We start from the raw sequence: 23877 nt of genomic DNA, 5'->3' as shown, positions 1-23877 counted from the left end.
TAAATCATATTTTCAAACTTTATTTTATAGCAAGTTGTATGACTTTTATGTTGTTTTGAAAAAATAGAGATTTCTTCCTTCAGAATTTGGGATGGACCCAGATGTTGTGGAAAATCCTTTGGAACCTGGTAACATTACATTCATTGATAAGAGAAAGGTTCGACGTGCCATTGAGGAGGCCAAGATTCCTTATACATATGTCTCATCAAACCTATTTGCTGGATTCTTTGTTGGAAGCCTAGCACAATTGCAAGATATTCCCTGCATGATGCCTGCTCGAGAAAAAGTACTCATCTATGGAGATGGAAATGTTAAAGGTAATATTCCTCTACGTGGATATTTTATATAAACAAAGACAATTAAAATGTATTATATTTATTTCTTGTATGCATATTGTATTTCTAGGTGTTTATGTGGATGAAGATGATGTTGGAATATACACAATCAAGTCGATTGATGATCCTCGCACCCTTAACAAGACTATGTATATCAAACCACCAAAGAATATACTTTCACAACAAGAATTAGTTGAAATATGGGAGAGGTTATCAGGATTGAACCTATAAAAGATCTACATTTCTGAAGATCGACTTCTAAATATGGAAGGTAAATCTCTAATTTTTGAATATTTTATATATAGTCTATTTCAATGCATAAAAATAGAAAAAAAGAAGAAGAAGGATAAAATCTTATAGCAACACTAAAATTGTGTAATTTACTTCAAATGCATGTGATGAAGTAAATGAATGTCTCTTATTAAGATTACTAAAATGTAATCTAGATTATTTATATATATGTGTGTGTGTATATATGTATATGTATGTATGTATGCATATATGTATATATATATATGTATGTATATATATACATGTATATATATATATACATATATATATGTATATATGTATATATATATACACATATATATATGTATATATATACACACATATATATATACATATATATACACATATATATATACATATATATATATGTATATATATATATATATCCATATATATATATATGTATGTATATATAAATATATATGTATACATGTAACATATACATGTATGTATGTATGTAAGTTATTGTTAAAATTTCACAATAAATGTTAGTTTCATACTTTTTTTTAATAAAATAAATATTTGTAAATCATATAGATTATTTATTAAAGTATATTTAAATTTGGTTATAATATTTTTAAAAATTTTATAGTTTAAGTCAAGTCAATGATAAAATATTAAAAATGTATCTTACATTTATAACATACCATTTCTAAAAGAGGATAGATTATAGATATAAAGAAAACAATGAACATAAGAGTCAGGATAAATAACTATATTAGATATTTTTATATCTTAAGCGATGGTTCATTGTTTCTAATAACTCAAGAGGATGGACTAAGTGTTTAACATTAACATATTTTGTATTCCCATATACTCTACATTGTCAAGATGTCATCATGCATCACCTTATTGAATTTTGCATTGTGATGTCTCTATGTTTAACATCGTTTCTTTCATAAATTAAATTTCTAGTGTAAAAATATTACATAATGTTCTTTGTATGAGTAGCATGCACAAAATAACATGGCTAGGTCAATTAGGTGATATCATTAACACCACTTTGGACATGCTATGCCAAGCCTTGGAGTTTCTTAATTCAACCTATTTACATTTTCTAATGCTCTAAAATAGAATAACAAAATAAGAATTGAGATCCTTAATAATATATAGAAAAATATATTTAGACACTACTTGTGTGTGAGGGTGTGTGTGCATGGGCGTGTGTGTGTGTGTGTGTGTGTGTGTGTGTGTGTGTGTGTGTGTGTGTGTGTGTGTGTGTGTGTGTGTGTGTGTGTGTGTGTGTGCGCGCGCGCGCGTGCGCGCGTGTGCGTGCGTGTGTGCATACATGCACATGCAAGTAAGAAAGTACAATAATAGAGTTTATTTGACCTATTTATGAAGTAGTGATATTGGTTGTATCTAATATTGCTTATTTCTATGTTTGTTAGGTGCATCTTCTATGATCATGCAATGTACATAAAATTTTATAGTTATTTAGGGAAATTACAATAATAATAGGTATCTAGTGAGTTGGAAAGATAATATTAAAATGTGAAATCATAATTTGAACAAAAGAAAAGTCTTGCACAACCTCATTGAAAGGATAGGCTATGGACATCATAGCATGAAATATAGATTGATAATTTTATTTTGAAGATTGTTCAAGTGTGAAATGACATAATTATAATATAAGGTCTTGATGTAGAATGAATAAATTAAATAGTTTTGAATGGTAAATATTTAAGCTATATTTCCTCTTGAATACAACAATATTCCAACTCTTCATAATACAAATTTAGTGTAGAGTTCCTTCAAAAGGAGACTATTGTTTGGAGTTATGGATGAATCAAAGTCTTGTTAGGATTTAATTAAAAAAATTCAATGCCTTTAATTAAACATGACCCTCATATCCAACATTTCAAAAAAACACTAAGGGGGGAGGGGATTTGTTGGCTTCTTAAGTACGATTGTGTTTGTTCTTATTCCAAATTATTCTTTGACTAACTGATATGATTTATTTTCTATCACCCAATCTATTTCATTAGGGATGTATTAGGCATGACATATATTTGTCTCTAATAATATTTATAGGTCATCCCAAATATTTACTTAATCATTTAATCTTTAATATATTTAAAAATCAATACATCATATTTATTGTAGATGACATTTATATCCAAATACTTATCATTTGATTGTCTAATTTTTTCTCCTTCTTTTAATTGAATATATTTTATACCATTTTTTTAATTAATTAAATCAAGAGGTAGATTGAACCTTTACATCAAGATAAATGTAAAAAAAAAAAGTTAATTTACAAGGAGTGAACCCAATGAACAAAATTCTCAACAAATAAACTAGAAAAAGAACCAGGAAAGAAACAGAAAAAAGAGAATAAAAATAAAAATGTGTGTTTAAAGAAGACTATAGAGAATTGGCCTTAACCTCCTTCCACTCTTGATTCAAATGATTCCTTCATAATGTTAAAGAAGGAGACATTTTGAGTTCATTGCAAATTGCAAAAAAGATGAAGTACCAAGAAATTTTTCACCCTCTTAGCTATCATTTATTTCCTCTTCCTTTTAGCATACCTTTTCTCAAGTTCATCCTTAAAAACTAGGATAGATCCTTAATTATTATCCATCATCTCCTTAAGCAACTAAAATAAAATATCTCATTCAACTTTCAAATAAATTATCTTAATTATTTTTAACATTAGCAACATGACATACAATTTTATTTTTATTTTCTTTACTTGCGCCACTCTCACAAAGTTCGATAAGGTCCACGTCACTCATGTTTATAGAGAGGCAAACCTAGTCACTGATTGGTTTTCTAATAAAGGGGTTAACGCCACCAATAATCTGACCTGGCATGCCGAAAAAGATTTTTTGGCGGAGGCAAAGTTGCTTATCGACCAAGATAAAATCTTGGGAAGGATGGCTCAAATCCAATGCAATTATGGATAATAAAGATTGCTTAATAAATGGTAAGTGCCATTATTGGCATCGTGATTTTCACCAGCAAAAGGGGTTTCCTCTAACATTTCGACACGTTCGAAAGGACGATACCATTATTTTCAGAAAAGGGTACATTCACGGGTATCATAAAAGAAACATCACCATTTTTTTGAATGCAAATAACTTGCACAGTTCAGAGTTCATGAGAATTGTGGAATTTGATCAAGTAAACATGACAGGTGAGAGGAGCAGAAAGGAGTCGGTGGGGGAAGTTCAGAAGTGGAAGAACAAGGCCAAAGTTTGGAGAGAGCTGGAAAAGGGTGGGGTTACTAATTTCTTTGAGAAACTTCATGGCTCGGATCCTGAGATCACTAACAGCATGGTGAATTCATGGAATAATGGTAAGGTTAAGGTGAACGGGGTCTACTTTCAAATTACTGAGGATGTGGTTGCTGAAGTCACGGGGATTCAGATGGAGGGGCATAAATTCTTCAGAGACAAGAAGATGTCTTCTAATGCAATCAAGGATTTTGTGAAAAACACTGAAGAGCTGAACAAGCTGGGCAAGAAAGAGAAATTTTTTGTAACGAATACTATAAAGAAGCTCTGGAGGCATGTTCTCTACGCTGTCATTGAATATATAACCCTAGACCCCAGGTTTGATAGGGTTAGGACTCACCATTTTGTGATTCTGAATCATTTTCGCCATGGTAGTAAGATCTCCCTCCCGTATTATCTTTTTAACTCGAAGAACAAGGCCATTTCTAGTTTTAAAAAGAAAGCTACCATCAACTCGGCATTGCATGAGGGTCTTCTACTTTTGATTCATGAGCATTTCCATGCTCAAACCATTAGCAAAAACCCTATCTAGGGGGCGGATGTTGACAAGAGCAACTCCAGTTTTTCCTCAGATTTTGACAATGTCGAGAGCATCAACTCTGATGAGGTTTTTGAGCATTCAGGTAAGAAGACTAAAAGCCATAAGAAGGATTACCCCTCTATCAAATTACCCAGCAGAAAGAGCCCTAGAGGTCATACCCCAGCTAAAACTGGCTCTGCTGAGGTGGAGGAGGAAATGGATACTGATGATTCTGACAAGGTTTTGAAAAAGGAGCTGGATGAGGAGAAACTGAGAAAAAGATAGAAGAGGGAGGGAGAGACCATGGAGAGCTCCAGTAGTTAGGGAAAGGATTCTCTGCCCATTCCACTCTCCCCTATACATCCTCAGCCTCCTTTGGAGGAAAATGACAACTCTGGACAGATTGAGGGGGAAGTGCAAGTTAATAACAGAAGGAAGGCTTGGAAGAACTTCAATGTGAGAACGACCACTATGGGAATCTACAGAAAGGTGATGAACCCCCAACTCCTGGTGGACGACCTCAAGAATCCTAGACTCAATGAGCTAATTAACCCGACTATAGTGGCTATTTCTGATAATGCAAGAGAAATGGGCATGAATCTGTTGAACAATGCCTGCAATAGCATGATCGACAACTTCAGATCAATTAAATGGCTTTTCCATGAGCTTGAGGATGTCAGAGATAGGGTTTCCCAAATGGAAAAAATCAAGATCAAGACAGGTGCAGAAAGCCAAGGTGACCGGAACAGCTGGGAGACTCTGATGGAGAGGAGAGTAAAAAATATTGAGAACTACAATCACAACCTGGCAAGTCAAATGATCTCCCTCCTCGCTTCGATCAATGACAACATCCTCTCTCTCTTGGAAAATCTCAAAGACAGGAACCAGATGGAGGAAGATGATAAACAGAACAGAGACAAAGATAGGCTGGATGTGGATAAAGCCAAGGATAGCACTATGGAGCAGGATTTGACAAACCCCCAGGATCATAAGGCAGAAGAGCAACAAGAGTGCGCCGAAGCTGCCCAGACCATGCTCGAGATGGAGAAGTAGTCTGCTAGGTTGGGTCTCTATCCTTTGGTTTTTGTTTCTCCTGGCTTTGGCTTTTTGTCTAGTCTCTGTTTTTCTGGTTGGTTCTCTGGCCTTTTTAGTGGGCAGTTGTTTCGGGCTGGGCCTTTGGGCTTATTTTCAGCCGTAAGGCTTATGTTTTGGATGGGCATTTTTTCGCTTATTTTCAGCCTTTCTTGTTGTTAAACTTATGGGTTTCAGGACCCCTTAAAACCTGTTTACCTTATCAAAAACAAATTTACTTAACCTATTCCTTAATAAAATCCCAATTTTTGCGAACTAATTTTAAAATTTCATCTATCACTTCCAAAGATAGATTGTATCTTTAACAAACTAAGAATAGTCCCCTTTCCCTACCACCAACTTTCCCAAGGGCCTCAATTCCATTAATATTATCTTTGGAAGTCTGGAGCTATATTAACAACCACTTCATGGACACATAAACTATCTAATTTGATCATAGTCTAAGGGTATCCATATAATGTATCGTTAAGAGAGTGGGGAGGGAAAATAGAAGGTGAAATATTTTTAGGGTATGAGGGCTCAAGAGTTTGATTATTATTATTTTGCAGGGTATCAAACATGGTCTAATCCAACTCCAAAGGCTGAGAGGAATACAAACTATTAAATACTTCAAGGGCATCCTTCATAATCATATTTTTACCTTTACCCATGGTTTTTATTTTAGATTTTCTAAAAGGGTTGGCCCTATTAAAATAACTAGGGGAAATTTTTTAATATAATAGGATGGTGCTTCATTAATTTATTTCTCATTGTAGAGATCAATCATTAAATTGGGGTGCACAATTGGGAAGGATTAAGACCTAAACTAGGAGAAAGGAATCAAAAGTTGAAATATATAATTTAAGTATGAGACCTCAATATAGATGAAGCCCCACTGGAATGAGATAGTGAAGAGAGAATCCAATATGAGAAATTAATCTTAGTGACATAAAAAATTTAACATAGAGAACAAATTGTTCATGAAATCATTTGAAACTACCTACCTAGATAATGGAATTGATGAAAACTAGCACTGCATTCTTCCATCTCCCCATAATTCCTTCCCCTTTGAATTTATTTTAGTCAAGGAATCTTTACTCTAGGATATAGGAACTATACTATATTAAATTGGAAGCACTCCAATTTAATGAAGTTTTGGTACCTATTTATTGTGAGATCATCAATTTCCTTCCACCTCTCCTTCTTTCTTCTCTTTTCTATCCTTTCTCCTAGGTGGAATTGGGATAAAATATACTAGATCCTCCTTAAAGCTCCTATTTGCATGGTGTAAAGATCAAGGTCAGACCTATCCTCCTAGGTCCTCCCTTCCCTTAATTTAATAAATTAAAATCTACTCTCCATACTAAAATGACTATATCTCAAACTCTATGACTATTTTTTTAGATTTTGGACCCCATTTGGGATCTTAGAGGGATCCTAGAGGTTCTGGACACTAGTTGTCAAGGATGAAATGCATATCTAACCAATCAAGGATGCTAACAAACCAATCAAGAATGCAATGCATCTCTAATTGGGCCCTATTTTGGGTTCTCTATTTGGGTCATTTGTCTAGATAGCTTTGGGGAGTTAATTTCTTGGTGGGTTGACCCACAAGAATTAGCCAAATATGAGCCCTTTATAAACCATCTATTTCTACATTTCTCATCAACAATCTCATATTTCATGCACAAGATGAAGCACTCAAGTTCAAGAACTCAAGCCTTCAAGTTTTAAAGCATTCAAGTCTTCAAGCATCATTCGGCCATATTCTCTATTGAAGAACAAGGATTCAAGCATCAAGCCATTGAAAGAGTTTATCCAACAAGATGTTCTTCAAGATCCTTTGTTGCACATTCCATTTCCATTCATATTTATCTTCTTTGTCCAAATTAATTACTCAAGTAAGCACACTAAAAGAAATTCAATAAATTCTACTATCATAAGGTGAATTCATACACTTACTTTACAATTTTTCAGTTCAAGGTTAATACCTAAATTGGGGTTTTATTGAGGCAACCCCCTATTAAAAAAGCCTATTTTTCTTGTAGGTTGTGCATATCCAATTGAAAAATAGGTTACAAATATGAGTACCATTTTCATCTTTTTTAGAACTACAAAAAAGAGTGTTACTCTCATTCCTTCAACATGAAATGGGTCAACCCTAATGCAAAATAGTGACTATGTTAACCCTAATCATCTAGTTCATCTCTAAGAGACAACCAAATAATTTTTAGGTTTTTTAGATTTCATAGTTTATGATTCAGTCTATACGGAATTAGTTACCATTTTGGAGGTCATTTGACAACCCATTTATAGGTTTATATTTCACAAGGTAAATTTTCTTTCCTTCTATATTCCAAAACACATTTCCATTTCCTTACCTTTAATTCTTGTGTTTCACATCTACTTAATTTATCTTCATAGATATTTTTATATTAGGGTTTTAAGGACTTTTGCGTTCTTTATCCAACCCTATAACCTTAAGAAGTTTGCTTGAATTAAAGTTCCCTTATCACTTGGTTAGAACTAATATTCTTACATCTAGTTACCTTAGAGTTGGGATTGAAAAGGTCACTCTCATTGACTCCCTCTTTTTGTTGTGCAATTGTGGTTATGTGATGAACTTAGGGTTTTATACCCTTGATTCACATTCCCCCCTATACTTCTTTGGTGAACTTGAATATGTCAACTATTTATTTTGTGGTGTTAAATTCTCCTTTTCCATTCTCTTGTGTGTGAATAGATATTTGGTGGACCCACACACTTTCCCTCCTTGTGCTTGATTTTGGAGTTAGATTTTCATATCTTTGATTGCTTTTTGCATCTATATCTACTCTTGTTTGCACTATTAGTATTTAGATATTCTTAGCTAACTCTCTTGTTCATGGATATTGCAACATAAATTATTTATTTTTTGTTCCTTTTTATTCACATGTTTATTGGATCTTCTATACACTTTAATGAAAAAATGATTAGTTGGATTTACTCTATATGTGCTTCTCTTTTCTTATGCTCCAAAAATTATTCAAAACATATTCCAAACATCATTACCTTATCTTTGACCTTAAATTCCATCTTCCTATCAACTTATCTTTACCATATGATCTTCGTCTTTATGGATATGAGTGGTGGATTCTTATTGGCCTTTCTCCTCCTTTAGGCCTTGAATATGGGGGAATATTGGTTGAGGGTGCTTCTATATACTCTTTCAATCCTCTCACCTTTGTATACCTTCCTTTAACTCATGATTATTCTTCTTATATGGTATTCTTTATTGATAAATATGTTCCCTTTATTGATAATATCAGTATTAAGGATGAACCTCTAGAGAAGGATGTTGAATATTCTTTTCCTCATGAAAAATCTAGCATGATGATTAATGCCTTTTCTTTTCACCATGTCAAGCTTGATATTTCTTCTTCTCCTAAAACTTAGTGATATTTTAGAGAAAAAGAAGATGTTATAAACACTTTTATGAATTTAACCTTGGTTTCATTTAACACTCCTAGTAAAGAGGAACCACTAATGGAAATCCACAATCCCTATTCTATGGATTCCTTGGAATAAGAGGATAATGACCATCTCCTTAATGGTTTCCATTCTAGTCATGAGCATATGAAGATGTTAGATCTTAATCAAGTTAATATAAATCAACCTCTCCTCAATATTAAAGGTTACCCACTTCTCACTATTAAAGGTTGTCCTTGATTAAATTTTAGGGGAAAATTTAGTGATCCTTTGGATTATAATGCACTATATCACACATGTCATAGAAGGAATAATACTCAGTGTACTTGATGCATGAGCGTCTTGTGATTATGAGAAATTTTGTATCAACCACATATGTTTCTTATTTTTCTACCTATTTAATGTTTACAAAGTTGTTGTTTCTACTTTTGGTTTTAGATTGTGTGTAGTTGTTATCATCTAGAGGACCTAGATCCTAGATCCTTTTCTTAAGTGCACAAGTTCTAATGTTTCATATTCCTTGAGTTTTTTAATATTCTTTACAGTATCAATTTCTTTATGTTTTCATTCAATGAGGTGTATTCTTTCAATTGGTGTAGTTTCCTATTCTTATGTGGTGTTTTGTGTAGTCAATAAGTGACTCCCTACACATGTGTGGCCATATATTTACGTGTGTGTGATTTTATATTGTCCTTTTCTTGGTTTTTTGGTTTACTCTTCCAAGAATAGACCTATAATGTAATTAAATGCATGACTAGTTGACTTGTCGCTTAACTAGCTATAAAAGAAGCTTGGTTAGAAGTAGGAAGTAGAATTTTGAGGAGTAGAAGATAGAAGATTTGAGCTTGGAATCTAAATTGTAATTAATATTTTGTATAAGGATGCAGCCTCAAAGGCCTCACAGCTAGACATGTTGTTGTTGTTGTTATATGAAAGTTAAATAATTACACCTATTGAATTTCTTCTCATGGTCTCTTGTTCCCTATTGTGTATTTGATTAAGCTTCTGTGTGCAACTCTTAGCAAGTGTAGTTTGAAGTTTCTCCTTGAGATACCCTCTACCCTATGTTAGGTAGTATCAAAGCCAAGTTATGATCTTGCAGAATGTTACAATCTTGCAGGAGCTATTTATCAAAATGGTTCATTGTAGAGGAAATATTGATAATGCTATTATGGACATGTTGAGGTAGACTACAATGAGACTTGAAGTTTTTGAGACAACATGAAGAAGTGTACATTTTGAAGATGCTAGTGGTGATGAAGAAGAAACACTGAATCCTAATCCTAAGATTGAACAAGATGAATAAAGGATTTTGAGAGTTTCTTCTAGGGAGAATGCTAGACCTATTGCTGAAGTTTCTTGGTATGATGGAAGACTAGAGACTAATTTTGTATTGTATTGCATCTCTATGGTGGATAAATACTTTGAGTATGAAAATAATCTTGATAATAAGAAGGTCAATATAGCAGTCATAAAGTTGAAGGGCCATGCTTCACTTTGGTGGGATCTGTTAGCCCTAATTTTAGTGTCCCATTATCTAAAATCATTTCTAAAATTTTCTAAAAAATTTCAAATGGTTATATCTCTTGAATTAGGATCGGAAGTTTGAATTAAACCTTAGTATAAGCATGAAATACTTCAAAAAACCCTAAGTACTATTTGGATTTTTTATTTATTAAAATTTAAAATCTTTCACAAAATTAGTTTATTTCCTTAACTCATGTCTCTTCTCAACCCATGGTTTTGTTATGGTTAGCCCATGTTCCATAAATTGCGCATTCTTAACCCTTGTGATGAGTTTTTATTGTAACCATTGATTTCCTCGAAAACCCATGGTGGTCATATTCTTGCAAAGTCAAAGTGAAACATTTTTAGGTAAAGCAAGAACACAAAGTGGTGACACCTATTCTATGAGACATGAGGAATTCAGAATTCAATAGTTTAACAACAACCCTCTAATATTTTGAAAATCAAAGACTCTCGCATGCTCACAAAATATAGATGTTTGAATTTTAACCAAAGAAAGAATGAAAGGACTTGCCATGTGTCCATGTGGGTCCCAAAAATATGAAGTGTATATGTTTTTTTTAAATGGGTGATCAGAAGGAAGATCAACAATCCTCAAGATCGAGCTACTTAATGAATAAATCTACGTTGTTGAAAGTATTCAAAAGATTAATTGGTATATCTGGACATGAGGATAATAGATTCACCCCCTACCTCTCAATTATTCTAAGTCATTATAACAATTGGTATCAGATCTGTGGTGCTTGAAAGGAAAATTTTGAAGGGACTTAAAGACAAGGATAAGAATGCATAGAAAAGAGGTACCCAAGCTAAACAAGAAAAATTTCCCTAAATGACAATGCTTAATGAATTTACACATTGCTAGAATTGGAGACCCAATCATGCAATGTTGGAGATTACATCTAGCCTAAGCTACTCAGAGTTAGATGACACAAAGGACTATAACACTACAAAGAAGATGTGGAAAAAGTTGGAAAAGATTCATGGAGGAGACAAAAATGTACTAAGAGCCAAATCAGAAAGCTTGAGAGGATATTTTGATGACATGAAGATGGTAGAAGGTGAGAACATTGCTCAATATGTTGAAATAATTAAAGAAGTTATGAATACGATTAGAGGATCTGATGGAAAGATTAGTAATGAGACTGTGATCAATAAGGTATGGAGAACCTTACTTCTTATTTATTCTATTAGAGTTTCTTAAATACAAGAACTGAGATTTACTCCTAGAAATGATTTAACCTTGGATAGTCTAGTTGGTAGACTTTTTTTTTTAAATTGTCAAATTTTGATAATTTTACTGCCCCTTCTATTGAATATGCTTTCAAGTCACAACTAGTTTTACATAAGTCTAAGAAGATGAAAGAAAAGCATGACAATAGTGAGAGTGAATCTTCTAATGATGATTTTGAGGATCTTGAAGCATTATGGCTATGAGACTACTAAGAGGCAAAGGAAAATTCAAAGGTAAACTTCTCATAATTATTTTTCATGCAAGAAAGTTGGTTATATTGCTGCAAGATGTCTCGATGGGGATGACAATGATGAAAGGAAATGCAACAAGTTCAAATGAAGAAGAGATCAAAGAGACAACAAGGAAAATGTAAGAAGTCTTGTTACATTTCCCAAGAAGAAATTTATCATGATTCTAATAGTAATGATGAAGAAGTTTTTTATATTGCTATGAAAGATGATTCTAATGAAGATGAGAAAATTGAACTTATTTCATATGTGAGTAAAGGTGATAGATTGATTTCTCACATAACATGACTAGTGATAAAAGTAATTTTCAAACCTTAGAACATTATTAAGGAGATATTTTCAAGTTTGGTAATGATGCACCATGTCTTGTGAAAGGTAAAGGATCAATAAGATTGATTGATAGGATCAGATGTGATAATGCTTATTGAGTTGAAGGAATTAACCACAATTTGTTGAGTGGGGAAAATTTAAATGGTTAAGGCTAAAAAGTGGAATTTTGGCATAAGAAAACTAAGATCTACAATGGTTTTGGAGAATTTATTGGAAGTGGAGACCAAGCAAGAGGTAACTTGTTTTATCTAGACCTATCTAATGATATATTCTTGTTTTCACAATGTGAAGCCATTTGGTTATGGCAAAAGAGGATATATCATGTAGATCTTTATAATTGGGTAAGCATTAGTAAGATGAAGAAGGTAAGAGGATTACCAACATTGAAGAAACTAGATAATGTAATGTGTAAACAATATCCATTGGGAAAAATGATGAAGTCTAGTTTCTAGAGAAAAATCTATACTTCTAAAATTATTTTAGAGTTAGTTCATACTGACCTTTTTAGACATATTGGAGTGCAAAGCTACTATGGTGACAAATACTTTATTCTATTTGTTGATGACTACTCTAGAAGGATGACTGTGATGTTTCTTAAAGAAAAATTTGATTCATTTCAAATCTTTAAGTGGTATTTTTCTAGAGTTGAAAAGGAAACAGGTAAAATCTTGAAGTGTCTGAGATTAGTGAATTCATATTTAAGGAATTCAACACATTCTATAATAATAGAGGAATCAAGAGAAAGATGTCTATACCAGGACCCCTCCACAAAATGGTATACCTAAAAGGAGGGTTGTTCAATAATAGGTTGTGCTAGAACATTGATGATGGATAATAATGTTGCACCTAAGTATTGGAGAGAAGTTTTAAGTACAACTATTTATACCTTGAATAGAGTACAAGTCAAGAAAGGTACAAATATCAGACCTTTTTTGTTATAGTATGGATATGCACCTAATGCGAAATATTTCAAATTTTTTAGAAGAAAATTCTATATATTGAAAGACAATAGAAATGGAAAATTTGATGCAAAGAGTAATGAAGGTATATTCCTAGGATATTCCACTAAGAGAAAACCTATAAGTGTTTGAATTATAACACTAACAAAGTTGTGGAATGTGAAAGTTGATGAATATGTAGAAAGTTGAGTGTAAGGAGCTTACAGATTACAAAAGTTTCTTATACATTGATTAAGGTGAGTCCAATACCTTATCTAAACTTGAGAAGAAAGTTTTCCTAAAACAACAACCAATACATGTTGAGTTATAATAGCAATGTGTTGAACATGACAAGAATCAGTAAGAGATTTCCGAATAGAGAACAAGATTAGATACATGAATTTATACCTAAAGATAATCTACAAGATGAATGAAAAGAATAAGTGAAAAATATGTAAGAAGAGATCAGGCACTTGATCAAACCATTGGAGACAAAGATATTGTAGTTACAACAAGGAACAAGTTGAGGAAACAAAGATGCCTACTATGTGAATTTGAGCCCAAATTAGTGAAGGATGATTTGGAAAATGAACATTGGATTCAATCCATGAATGAAGAGATTGAAAAAAAAAAAAGAACAAAACTTGGTCATTGGTACCCATACCAAAAGACAAGAATGTTATTGGCACAAAGTGGGTATTTAGAAACAAGCTAAATGAGAAAGGTGAAGTCACAAGAAACAAAGAAAGACTAGTTTTAAGGGATATGCACAAGAAGAAGGTATTATGGGGAGACATTTTCCCTTGTTGCAAGATTAGTGAGAAATCTACTTGAATATTCTTGTTACAAAGGATTTAAAGTGTACCAAATGGATGTCAAGTTTGCATTTCTAAATGAGATACTAAAAGAGGAAGTCTATGTTGAACAACCAGAAGGATTTGTTGACCCAAAAAAAAAGTAATATGGTATGTAAGATGCACAAAGCACTATATGGATTGAAAAAATCCCTTAGAGCATGACATGAAAGGTTGCACACCTATTTGGTAAAGATTGATTTTGCAAGGACTAATGATAATGGAAATCTATATTTGAAGCTTAAATCTAAAAAATGTATACTATTAGTAGATATATTTGTGGATGATATCATATTTGTAGGAAAAGATGCATTGTGTAAGTCATTTACAAATCAAATGAGGTAAGAATTTGAGATGTCTATGTTTGGAGAGATCATTTTTTTTTTGGCTTGCAATTTTATCAAATTAAGAAAGGTATCTACATTACATAATAAAATTATATCAAGGAGATATTGTTTTTTTTTGGAATGGAAGACTCAAGGAAAGTTGGAACAACCCTATATGTTAGACATAAAACTTCAAAGAATGGTGTTTCCACTGATGTAAATCAAACCTTGTATACATCAATGATTCGAAAGTAGCAATATCTTTTTCATAGAAGACCAAATATTGCATTACCAGTTGAGATATTTGGTAGATTTTTTTCAAATCCTAAGGAGAATCACATGATGGCAGTGAAAAGAATACTAAGATACCTGAAAGGAATAGAAGATTATGGACTATATTATAATAAGAATGACAAGTTTGAACTAAGAGTGTAAGTTGATGTAGTTTGGGCTAGAAATGTTGTGGATAGAAAGAGTACAAGTGGAGGATCTTAATTTATAGAGAAAAAACTAGTTTCATGGACAAGCAAGAAGAAGAATTGCATCTCCCAATATACATGAGAAGCTAAATATGTAGAAGCAATAATTAATTATTATTCTAACATAGTGTGAATCAAGAAATTATTAAAAGAAATGAAGGAGAAAATACTGTACCTATTATTATATTATGTGATAATGCATGTTCTATAAACATATCTAAGAATCTTGTGATGCACACCAAAATGAAGCATATTATTATCAAGTATCATTACTTGAGAGAGTTACTACAAGAAAAAGAAGTGAGATTGGGGTATGTGAATATAAAGGAATAGATAGTTGATATATTAAAAAAAAATTACCTAAGGATCCTCACGAATATCTAAGAGGTAAATTGGGGGTGATTCCACTAACTGAGGCTACTTGAGATGGAGCTCAGTATCAAATGTTTTGATTAGAATATGTTACAAATTAATCTAGAAAGTCACACTTTAGGACCAGCCTAAATTTTTGAAGAGAGAAGCACAAGATGTTGTATCAATCTTAAGCAATATGATAGAAGAAGAACCTAGTTCAAAGAACTTAGAGACATCTACATATTGAAGATGTATGAGAAAGAGTCAGTTGAAGATGTTGAAGTGTCTTTGGCATTATTGCCAAAGAGGGAGAGATTATATAGTTACCATAGAAACATGAGTAAAGAGGGAGAAGTTATATAGTTACCATGGAAACATGAGTAAAGAGGGAGATATTTTCTATGTAGTTAAAGATTTATAGATGAGAGGAGTCATACATGAAAGAGGGAGAGTATGTTAGTAATAAGGAAGAGTATTTATAATTACCTTAGAGCATGAGGGAGATCATGAAACTATTACCATATAAGAGTGAAGTGTTGCATATCATACCTACATGAAATGAGAATCAGAATGAAACTAGTATATTAATGAAGATCTATTACTAAACCTAGACAGATTTGATTGAAGAAAGTCAATTGTTTTAAAATTGTATGGTAACTTGAAGTGACATGTAGCCATCAATTCCAAAGAAGAATTTTATTGGAAACTACAATTGGAACAATTGTTATGTTATCATTGATGTCAAACCTTATTGGTGAGATAGTTGCTATGTGATTAGAGTTCCATATCAAGATGATTGATGAACAAGATTTGAGAAGAAGAGATTATAAGAGGACCTAGTGGAAAGGTTTAATTATGTGGAGCTACAATGTACACTTGATTAGTTGGACTTTGACAAGATAATGTGTTGTTTAATTATAACACTAAGTGGAGAAGATAGTTGAGTTGAATCCTAGTTGCAATGATCAATGAAGGAAAAAATGCATAGGCTAAATTGAGCTACAAAGAAGTAGATTAAGGAACTTATAGTTGAAGTCAAATTGTGCTAGTGTTAATCAATTGAATAATAGAAGCCAAGAAAATATAGTGTTGATTGTGCACCAGTAAAGACTAAGTATCAAAAAAATTAGACCGAGTGAAGACATTTGAAGCCAAGAAAGATGGTCAATATTGATTGAGCTATCTAGTGATGACTGAGGCTGAGGATCATAGTTTTGGCTGAGTGGTAGAATTTGATAGTTTGTAAAGAAATTGTGATTCCCACATGGTGTAGTTGAATTTTTAGATTGGTTAAAGCATGTGATGGATACGTATTGACAAGATGAAACATTTAATGCAAGAGAAATCATATTTAGTCATTTCTAGACATGGATTCAAAGAGAAGTTTCTAGAAGGAGGAAATAAAATGATGGAAGGATGAATCTAACCTAATCCTAAGATCAATAATGATGTTTAAGTAAAAAAAGATAAAATTTACCTCTTTAAGGATGCACAAGCATTAACCTAGAGAGGTTAATAGTTGCTAATTTTTTTTTACTAGAAAAGAAAAGTAGAAGGATGAGAAGGAGCAAACAAAAGGTAAATAATGATTGCTTGAAGGATTTTAAAAGAAGACTAGAGATAGTGATGGAGACATGAATGGAGTTGAGTTAGTGAGTTAGCAGATGAGCTACATTATAATTTTTATATACAAAGTGAGTTGTATTTATTAGATCAATCTATTGTTACTTTATAACCATTGTGTCAGTTAAAATCCTTTAATCAAGGTTGGCCTAATGATCATTTGTAAAACCTTTAATCAAGATGAAATTCTAATAGAATGTTCTTAAGTCCTCTAACAAGACCACTCCTTATAGGGTATTTAAATCCTTTAATAGGGTTGCACCTAACAATGTGTATTCTAACCTTTAATAGGGTTGAATCCTAACAAAGCTCACTTTAGAAGAGTGAAAAATTGGTCACATGTTAGTGGTTCTTTTTCCCAAATTGGTTTTCTACATGAAATATTGGTTTCTTACTTTTGTGGATATTGTTGGAGATTTTTTTTGTTTAATGTTTTACATTCTACAAGTTAGTTATTATTGGGATAGTGTATTTCAATTTTATGTTACTAATAAGTTATTATAGAGACTGAGCTACTTAATGAATACATCTAAAAGTTATCTGAAGTATTCAAAAGTTTAATTGGTACATTTGGACCTGAGGATAACTAATTGAACAACCCCCACCCCCCAGTTATTCAAAATATTTCTAACATCATTCTTCTCTACCTCATCTTTCTTAGAACCTTAGGTTGGATTGTGCTTTAGTGTTGTAATTATGCAATACTCCTACCAATATTTCTCTTTGGGAACTTCTTCAAACATCTCCTACATATCACGAAGCCTTGAAAAAATATTTATGCAATCTCTCAATTAAACCTCCTAATTAAGATAACACTAATGCCTTTTTACAATGCATGTGTACTACTCTTGTCTCACCTATAATCATATGTATTGATGATGATTTCCCTTGTAAAGAGATTCAATATCATTATACCATTGTTATGGTTGTTGTCTCTATTAATAAAACTACCATATGTCACACATTGATTGATAATGGATCTAGTTTAAATATTTTAACTATATATATGTTTTTGATTAGATAAATAGGTTTTATAGGGATCCTAAAATTCAATAGTTAAAACATATAAGGTTGATAATAAGTGTGAAAGCCCAGCCAAAAAAGTATAAGTTTAGAGGCTGATAATAAGCATAAAGCCTAGCCAAAAAGTAGAGTTCTGAGAAAAGAGCAGGAAAAAAGACAAGTAATACCACAGCCTAAAGCTAGAACAAAAGCCAAAAGACAAAGAAAAATAAAAGAATAGGTGAGAGTTATTCCTTGCTCTTTCGCTCTAGCTCTTGCATAACCTGAGCAGCCTCGAAGGACAGTTGATTCTCCTCCACTTCTAGCTGTTGTGCCCTTTGGTCCCCCTGGTCTTGATCAAGAATGGTGTTGTCCTTTGTAGAGTCGGCCTCCATTTCGGCTTCATCCCTATCTTTTCCTTCCTCTTCATCCTACATTTCTCTCTCTTTGATCTAGCCCATAAGAGAGATGATGTTGTTGTTAATGGATCTTAACAAAGAGAACATCTAATTCACAAGGTTGTGATTGTAGTTCTCCAAGTTGTGTATCCTTCTTTCTGCCAGACTGAGTCTTTTAGCTAAATCCATCCTCCTATTAACATCCATCCCATTCCTTGTTACCTCAATATGTCTCACCTGTTCTTTGACCTCCTCTAGCTCGTGGAAAAGCTATTTGATTGATCTAAAATTTTCAATCATACTATTATGAGAATTATTCAAGAGATTCATCCCTGTCTCCTTGGCTCTATCCAAAATAGCCACTATCATTGGGTCAATGAGTTCTTCTAGCCATTATTCCTCTTGATTTTCCACGAGGATTTGGGGATTCATGGCCTCCCTGAAGATGCCCATCTTCGAAGTCTTGACATTAAAGTTTATCAAAGCTTCCCTCCTATCATTGACCTGTACTTCCCCTTTCACATACCCTACATTCTCCTCTTTTTTCTCCTCAAGTTGTGCTTGGAGGTGGACAGGAGATAGGGGTAGCACAGATGCCTCCTTAAACTGAGAGTGCACTTCCTCCAAACTCTCCCTCTTTCATTTCTTCCTTCCACTTTCATCCTTAATTTCCCCCTACATCTCCTTAACCACCTCCTCTGACTCCAGCTCCTCCTCATCATTATTGTCTCCCTCCTCATCCTTCTTAGGAGGCTTCTTCCCAAGATCCCTAGTGCTTTTTATGCTAGGGGTTATGGGGGAGGGTGATTTTTTAGTTTGGTGAGTCACTAATTTCCCTGAAGAAGAGATCCCTCCTTCCTTAGAGCTGAGGCTTTGAATTTCATCTAACTTAGAGGAGTAACTAGAACTACCAGACTCCACATTCTCTGCCTGAGGGGGAGCGATGCTTATAGTCCGAGCCTTGAAGTGCTTGTGGATAAGCAACAACAGCTCCTCATGAAGAGTTGGGTTTGCGGTGGACTTCTTTTTGAAGCTTTCCACTCCCTTGCTCATAGAGGTTAACAAATAATATGGAAAGGAAATATTAACATTATGTCAGAAATGATTCAATATAAAAAAGTGGTGGGTATGAGCTCTATCAAACCTAGGGTCCAACGTCATGTACTTGATAACAACTCTCAAAACATACCTCCACCACTTCTTCATGGAGTTGGGGACATAGTAGGTGTCAATCTTTCTCAGTGCCTTCAGTTCCTTCTCACTCTCCATTAAGTCCCTAACTGCATTAGCTGAGAGCTTCTTATCCCTAAAGAATTTAAAACCCTCAATAGGGATTTTAGTGATAGTCGCAATCACCTCCTCTATTATCTGGAAGTAGACCTTGTTCACCTTCACCCTGCCATCCTTCTAGGACCCCACCATACTTTTGGTCACCTCCTGATCAAATCCATGCAGCTTCATGATATAATTGGTAACCCCACCCTCTTCTAGCTTTTCCCACACTTCCTCTCTACTTCTCCATTTCTCAAATCTCCCACTGGCTCCCTTCTGCACCTTTTTCCTACCATTTCTACACACTGCACACCTTCTTTACTCATGTGCTCCTCACTTTGTGACTAAAAGGGACATCTGAGAGTAAACAATAAATAGAAAAAAATAGCCCTGCTATTGCTCCAAAAGTGAGTGTGAAAAACAACCCACAAAGCATGTCGATTAATCAATAATGAATCACTATACTTACGATTTCCCATGTTTCCATTTTTAAAAGTACCCTTATTACTTAAATCCTTCATAATCATAATTATAGCTTGATTTTCTCTATACTTGCTTGGATATTTTCCAAATTGATCAAACTTTTAACGTCCACTAGTAAATAAATTCTGGGATGCCAAGTCATTTTTTGGTCTTTGCCAACCCCAATGTTTGCAAACCTATCGACGACCAAGTTTGCTTCCCAAAAAATATGAGTGATCTAGATTTTATTAAATTTGGTGAGGGTCTCATGTGTCTCATCAATTAGATTTACAATCATCCATGATGGATGTGAGTTGCCAATGATGCACTTTATAATGTTATTTGAATCCCCTTTGAGCCATAAATTGGTAACACTAATTTCAAAAGCCAATTTTACAACATTGCATGCGGCGTTCGCTTTTGCAAAATGATTGGTTTGGAATCCCAACAGGAGAGAAAAGGCCACAATACTATCTCCATTTTCATTCATTATCACACCTCCACTACTCAAGGAGCCAGGGTTGCCCTTGGAGGTTTCATCGAAGTTGGCTTTGTGCTAGCCTTTAGGGGGGAGGAGCCACTTGGCTTCCTATCTTTTCCTCGATCTGTCTTTTACCTTCTCCTTTTTCCTACCTCCTATCTCAAATTCTCCCCCCTTCCTCACATAAAATTTTTCCTTTATGTTACTAAAAATCTTTCTCCCAAAAACTAAAGTCGGCTCCTCCCTATCTCTAAAAATCTGATTGTTTCTCTCCTTCCATATGTTCCAACAAAAATGGGGTAGGATCCATGAGCTAATTTCTTGCAAGATAGACCCATTGAACAAGCCATGCCATTGCCAAAAAAAGTCCAGAAGGTTAGAAGGAAAGCACTAGTTGTGGCCTAAGTCCTGGGTGAGGATGCCCCAAACTGTCCTAGAGAAAGAATAGTGAATATTAATCAACTAGATAACATTTTTATTCGAGGATTTGATAACATTGATAAAAGAACTTTTGGTATTATAATGTTACACATGAAATTTGGTCTGGTAGTATTGGATACTCCTATACATATTAATCTTGGACCCCTCACTTATAACCTTCTATTAGGAAGACCATTGTTGCATTCTATATGTATTGTTCCTCCTACTCTTCATTGAAAGGTTAGGTCTATTTATAAAAATCCTATGTATATCCTTCATGGTGAGGAAAAACACAATCCTTGGATAAACATAGAATATACTCATGTTTCTCCTCCTACACATGAAGTTAATAAACCTAAACCTAAAGAAGATCCTTCTTCTTCTTCTTTATCTGAAGATAATTGGGATGCATTAGATTTTAATCCAACTTTATTTGGATAGGATAGAGCTAATAATCTTGCAAAAATGAGAAATCAATCTACTCCTCTCTTTAGTAATATTGTTTCTACTTCTAGTCATGAGGAACCTACCAAACCTAGTATGCCCTTGGGTAATGGGGGCATAAGAATTCTTTCAACAACATTGCCACTCATATATTAGGATGTGTCCAAAAAAATGATTCTTTGTCCACACCATCTCCTTTATCATTTTCTACTAATTAAGAGCTCATATTTCCTAACCTTCTTCATTCTAAGATAATTACTACACATAAATGTCAAAATAAACATAGTCAAAAAATTATGAATCTTCTATTTCACATCTATCATCATTATCATGACCACTCTACTAATGATTGTAAAGCCTTACCTTATAAGATTCAACAAAATTATTAATAATAAGGTTATTCACATATCTCCTCATGATGAGATTTATGTTAATTCACATTTCTTTAAGCATTATTTCTAAGGTCCCTATTATGTTGCTTTGTTTCATGTAACAATGTTAGTCTCTCTCTTAGGGCCTCATTGTCATGCATGGCCTACTTTATGAGTATCACAATATGTCATATTTTTCTATTTGTTCCCACACTCTGGGGGCAAGGGAACTTTATTCATATTTTAAATTCTCTCAAGGATCCATTATATCCTTTGGCTGAGTGTTGTTTTCTTATCATGTTACATCTAATCTTATATAATTGTTAACCGAATTTTCATGTTAGATCACTTACCTTGGAGACTCATAATAGTGTGATATGCTTTTAAAGGATTTAATTTTTCACTTCTTTCATTCTGTCTCATGATATTCTACCCTTCTATGCCCTCATAGGATTTTTGACCACTTTGGTTTGGACTGGGTGTTTCTTATGGATACTCTCTTGATGCTGAAATTATTTTATCCTTCTTCATCATTTCCCTAAGATGCCAAAATAATCAATTAATTTTCCATCTTTTCGAGGGTGGGGGGCGGGGGGTGTTGATGTAGGAGAATCCTTGGTTGTCTTGTAATCCTACTCTTTTGTTAATTTTGATAGTGTTATCACCTAGTTTATAGTGTTATCTGCATACACATAGTGTTAATTGAGTATACACATTGTCAACCAAGTATATGTAGTCTTAACCAAGTACCCACAGTGTTAACTAAGTTCCAATAGTGTTAGCATTAACCAACATTGTAAAGGAGTTCCTTGTTAACTGAATTGTCTAGTGTTGACTGAGTGTTCTTTCATGTGTTAAGTGAACCTAATATTTGCTAATGCTTTGGTCCTTCAATCGATTTTTTCTATAAGTACTTTGAGTTGACTTGTGTATTTAATTTAGATTGTGAATTTTATGATATGATATTTTCTTGGGATGAGTGTAGATAGTTTGAGGTCAACCTTTCTATTATGTAATTTTCTAGAATCTTCTATAAGTCATTTTGGCAAGTATAAGTAGAGTTATTTGGTTTAGTTTTAAAAATGACTTAGAAAGTTTAGGGAAGACATTTTTGGAATTGCAAATTTGAAGCTGGATCATGGATCTTGGAGTTGTATTTTTGAATCTTTTCATAACCTAGAAGGCCTTACAATTGGGCATGTATACTGATAACTTAATGAATTTGTAAAAGTGCTTTGTTCTCTCTCTCTCTCTCTCTCTCTCTCTCTCTCTCTCTCTCTCTCTCTCTCTCTCTCCTTGGTTTTTTTCTCTGTTTGTTTGCTTCTATTGTGTTTACCTAGAAAGGTGTTTGGATAGTTAGGTGTGCCTTTGTCCCTATATGTTCATCCCTCCTTGTGTCAATTGGTATTAGAGCTTGAGGTTCATCCTTACGAAGATTGGATTATATATAACCCTAAGTTGAATTTGGTTGTAGGGTAATTTTTTTTTGGATTTGAACTATAGCTTGGAGAGGGTTATAGTCTTGCAGGAACCTATTTGTAAAGATGGTTCAAGGAATAGGAAATATTGACACTATTATTATGGATATGTTAAGACAAATTGTAGCAAAATTAGATGTTGTGGAGACAACCCAAAGGAGAGGAGCACATCTAGATGATGTGAGTGATGATGAAGCAATGACACCAAACCTTAATCTAGAACTTGAAGAAGATCAAGATGAGGAAATATTGTTGAGAGTGTTGTTTAGAGCACATTCAAATCCTTCTATAGAACTTTTTCCTTATGGTGGAAAATTGGATACCAATGTTGTGTTGGATTAAATCTCTGATATAGAGAAGGTATTTGAGTTTTAAAAATACTGCTGATAATAGGAAGGTGAAAATTGTAGTTACTAGGTTGAAAGATCATGCCTTAGTGTCGTGGGAGCATTTGCAAACTGATAGAAAAAGGAGAGGAAATGAGAAGATTAGGACATGTCTAAAAATGGTGAACATGATGAAGAAGAAGCTCCTTCCTTCTGATTACCAAGTTATCTTGATGAGGAAGATGCTAATTTTGAGACAAAAGGACATGACTATAAATGAGTATACTAAGGATTTCTATAGATTGGACATCAGATCTGGACATGTGGATGATGAGGTTGAGAAAGTGGCAAGGAATCTAGATGGACTGAGATATGGAATTCAT

The 23877-nt window shown here is 33.5% G+C and overlaps 1 protein-coding gene across 1 annotated transcript in view; it reads left to right on the top strand.

Moving 5' to 3' along the window:
- The window catches only part of LOC149572468 (bifunctional pinoresinol-lariciresinol reductase 3-like), a 136851-nt gene that overhangs the window by 94133 nt on the left and 18841 nt on the right, over positions 1-23877 (top strand). Inside the window, exons 3-4 of the mRNA XM_089811378.1 lie at positions 68-317; positions 406-606. Coding sequence (XP_089667504.1) covers positions 68-317; positions 406-566 — 411 coding nt within the window. The 3' untranslated portion in view covers positions 567-606. The remainder of the gene's footprint in view (positions 1-67; positions 318-405; positions 607-23877) is intronic.

The sequence above is a fragment of the Cupressus sempervirens genome, chromosome 2, assembly GCF_028749045.1.
Source record: "Cupressus sempervirens isolate cs-2001-9-10 chromosome 2, ASM2874904v1, whole genome shotgun sequence".
NCBI classification, from domain to species: Eukaryota; Viridiplantae; Streptophyta; class Pinopsida; order Cupressales; family Cupressaceae; genus Cupressus; species Cupressus sempervirens.
The sequence above is the reverse complement of the archived record's forward strand: the minus strand, read 5'-3'. Positions and strand labels throughout refer to the sequence as shown.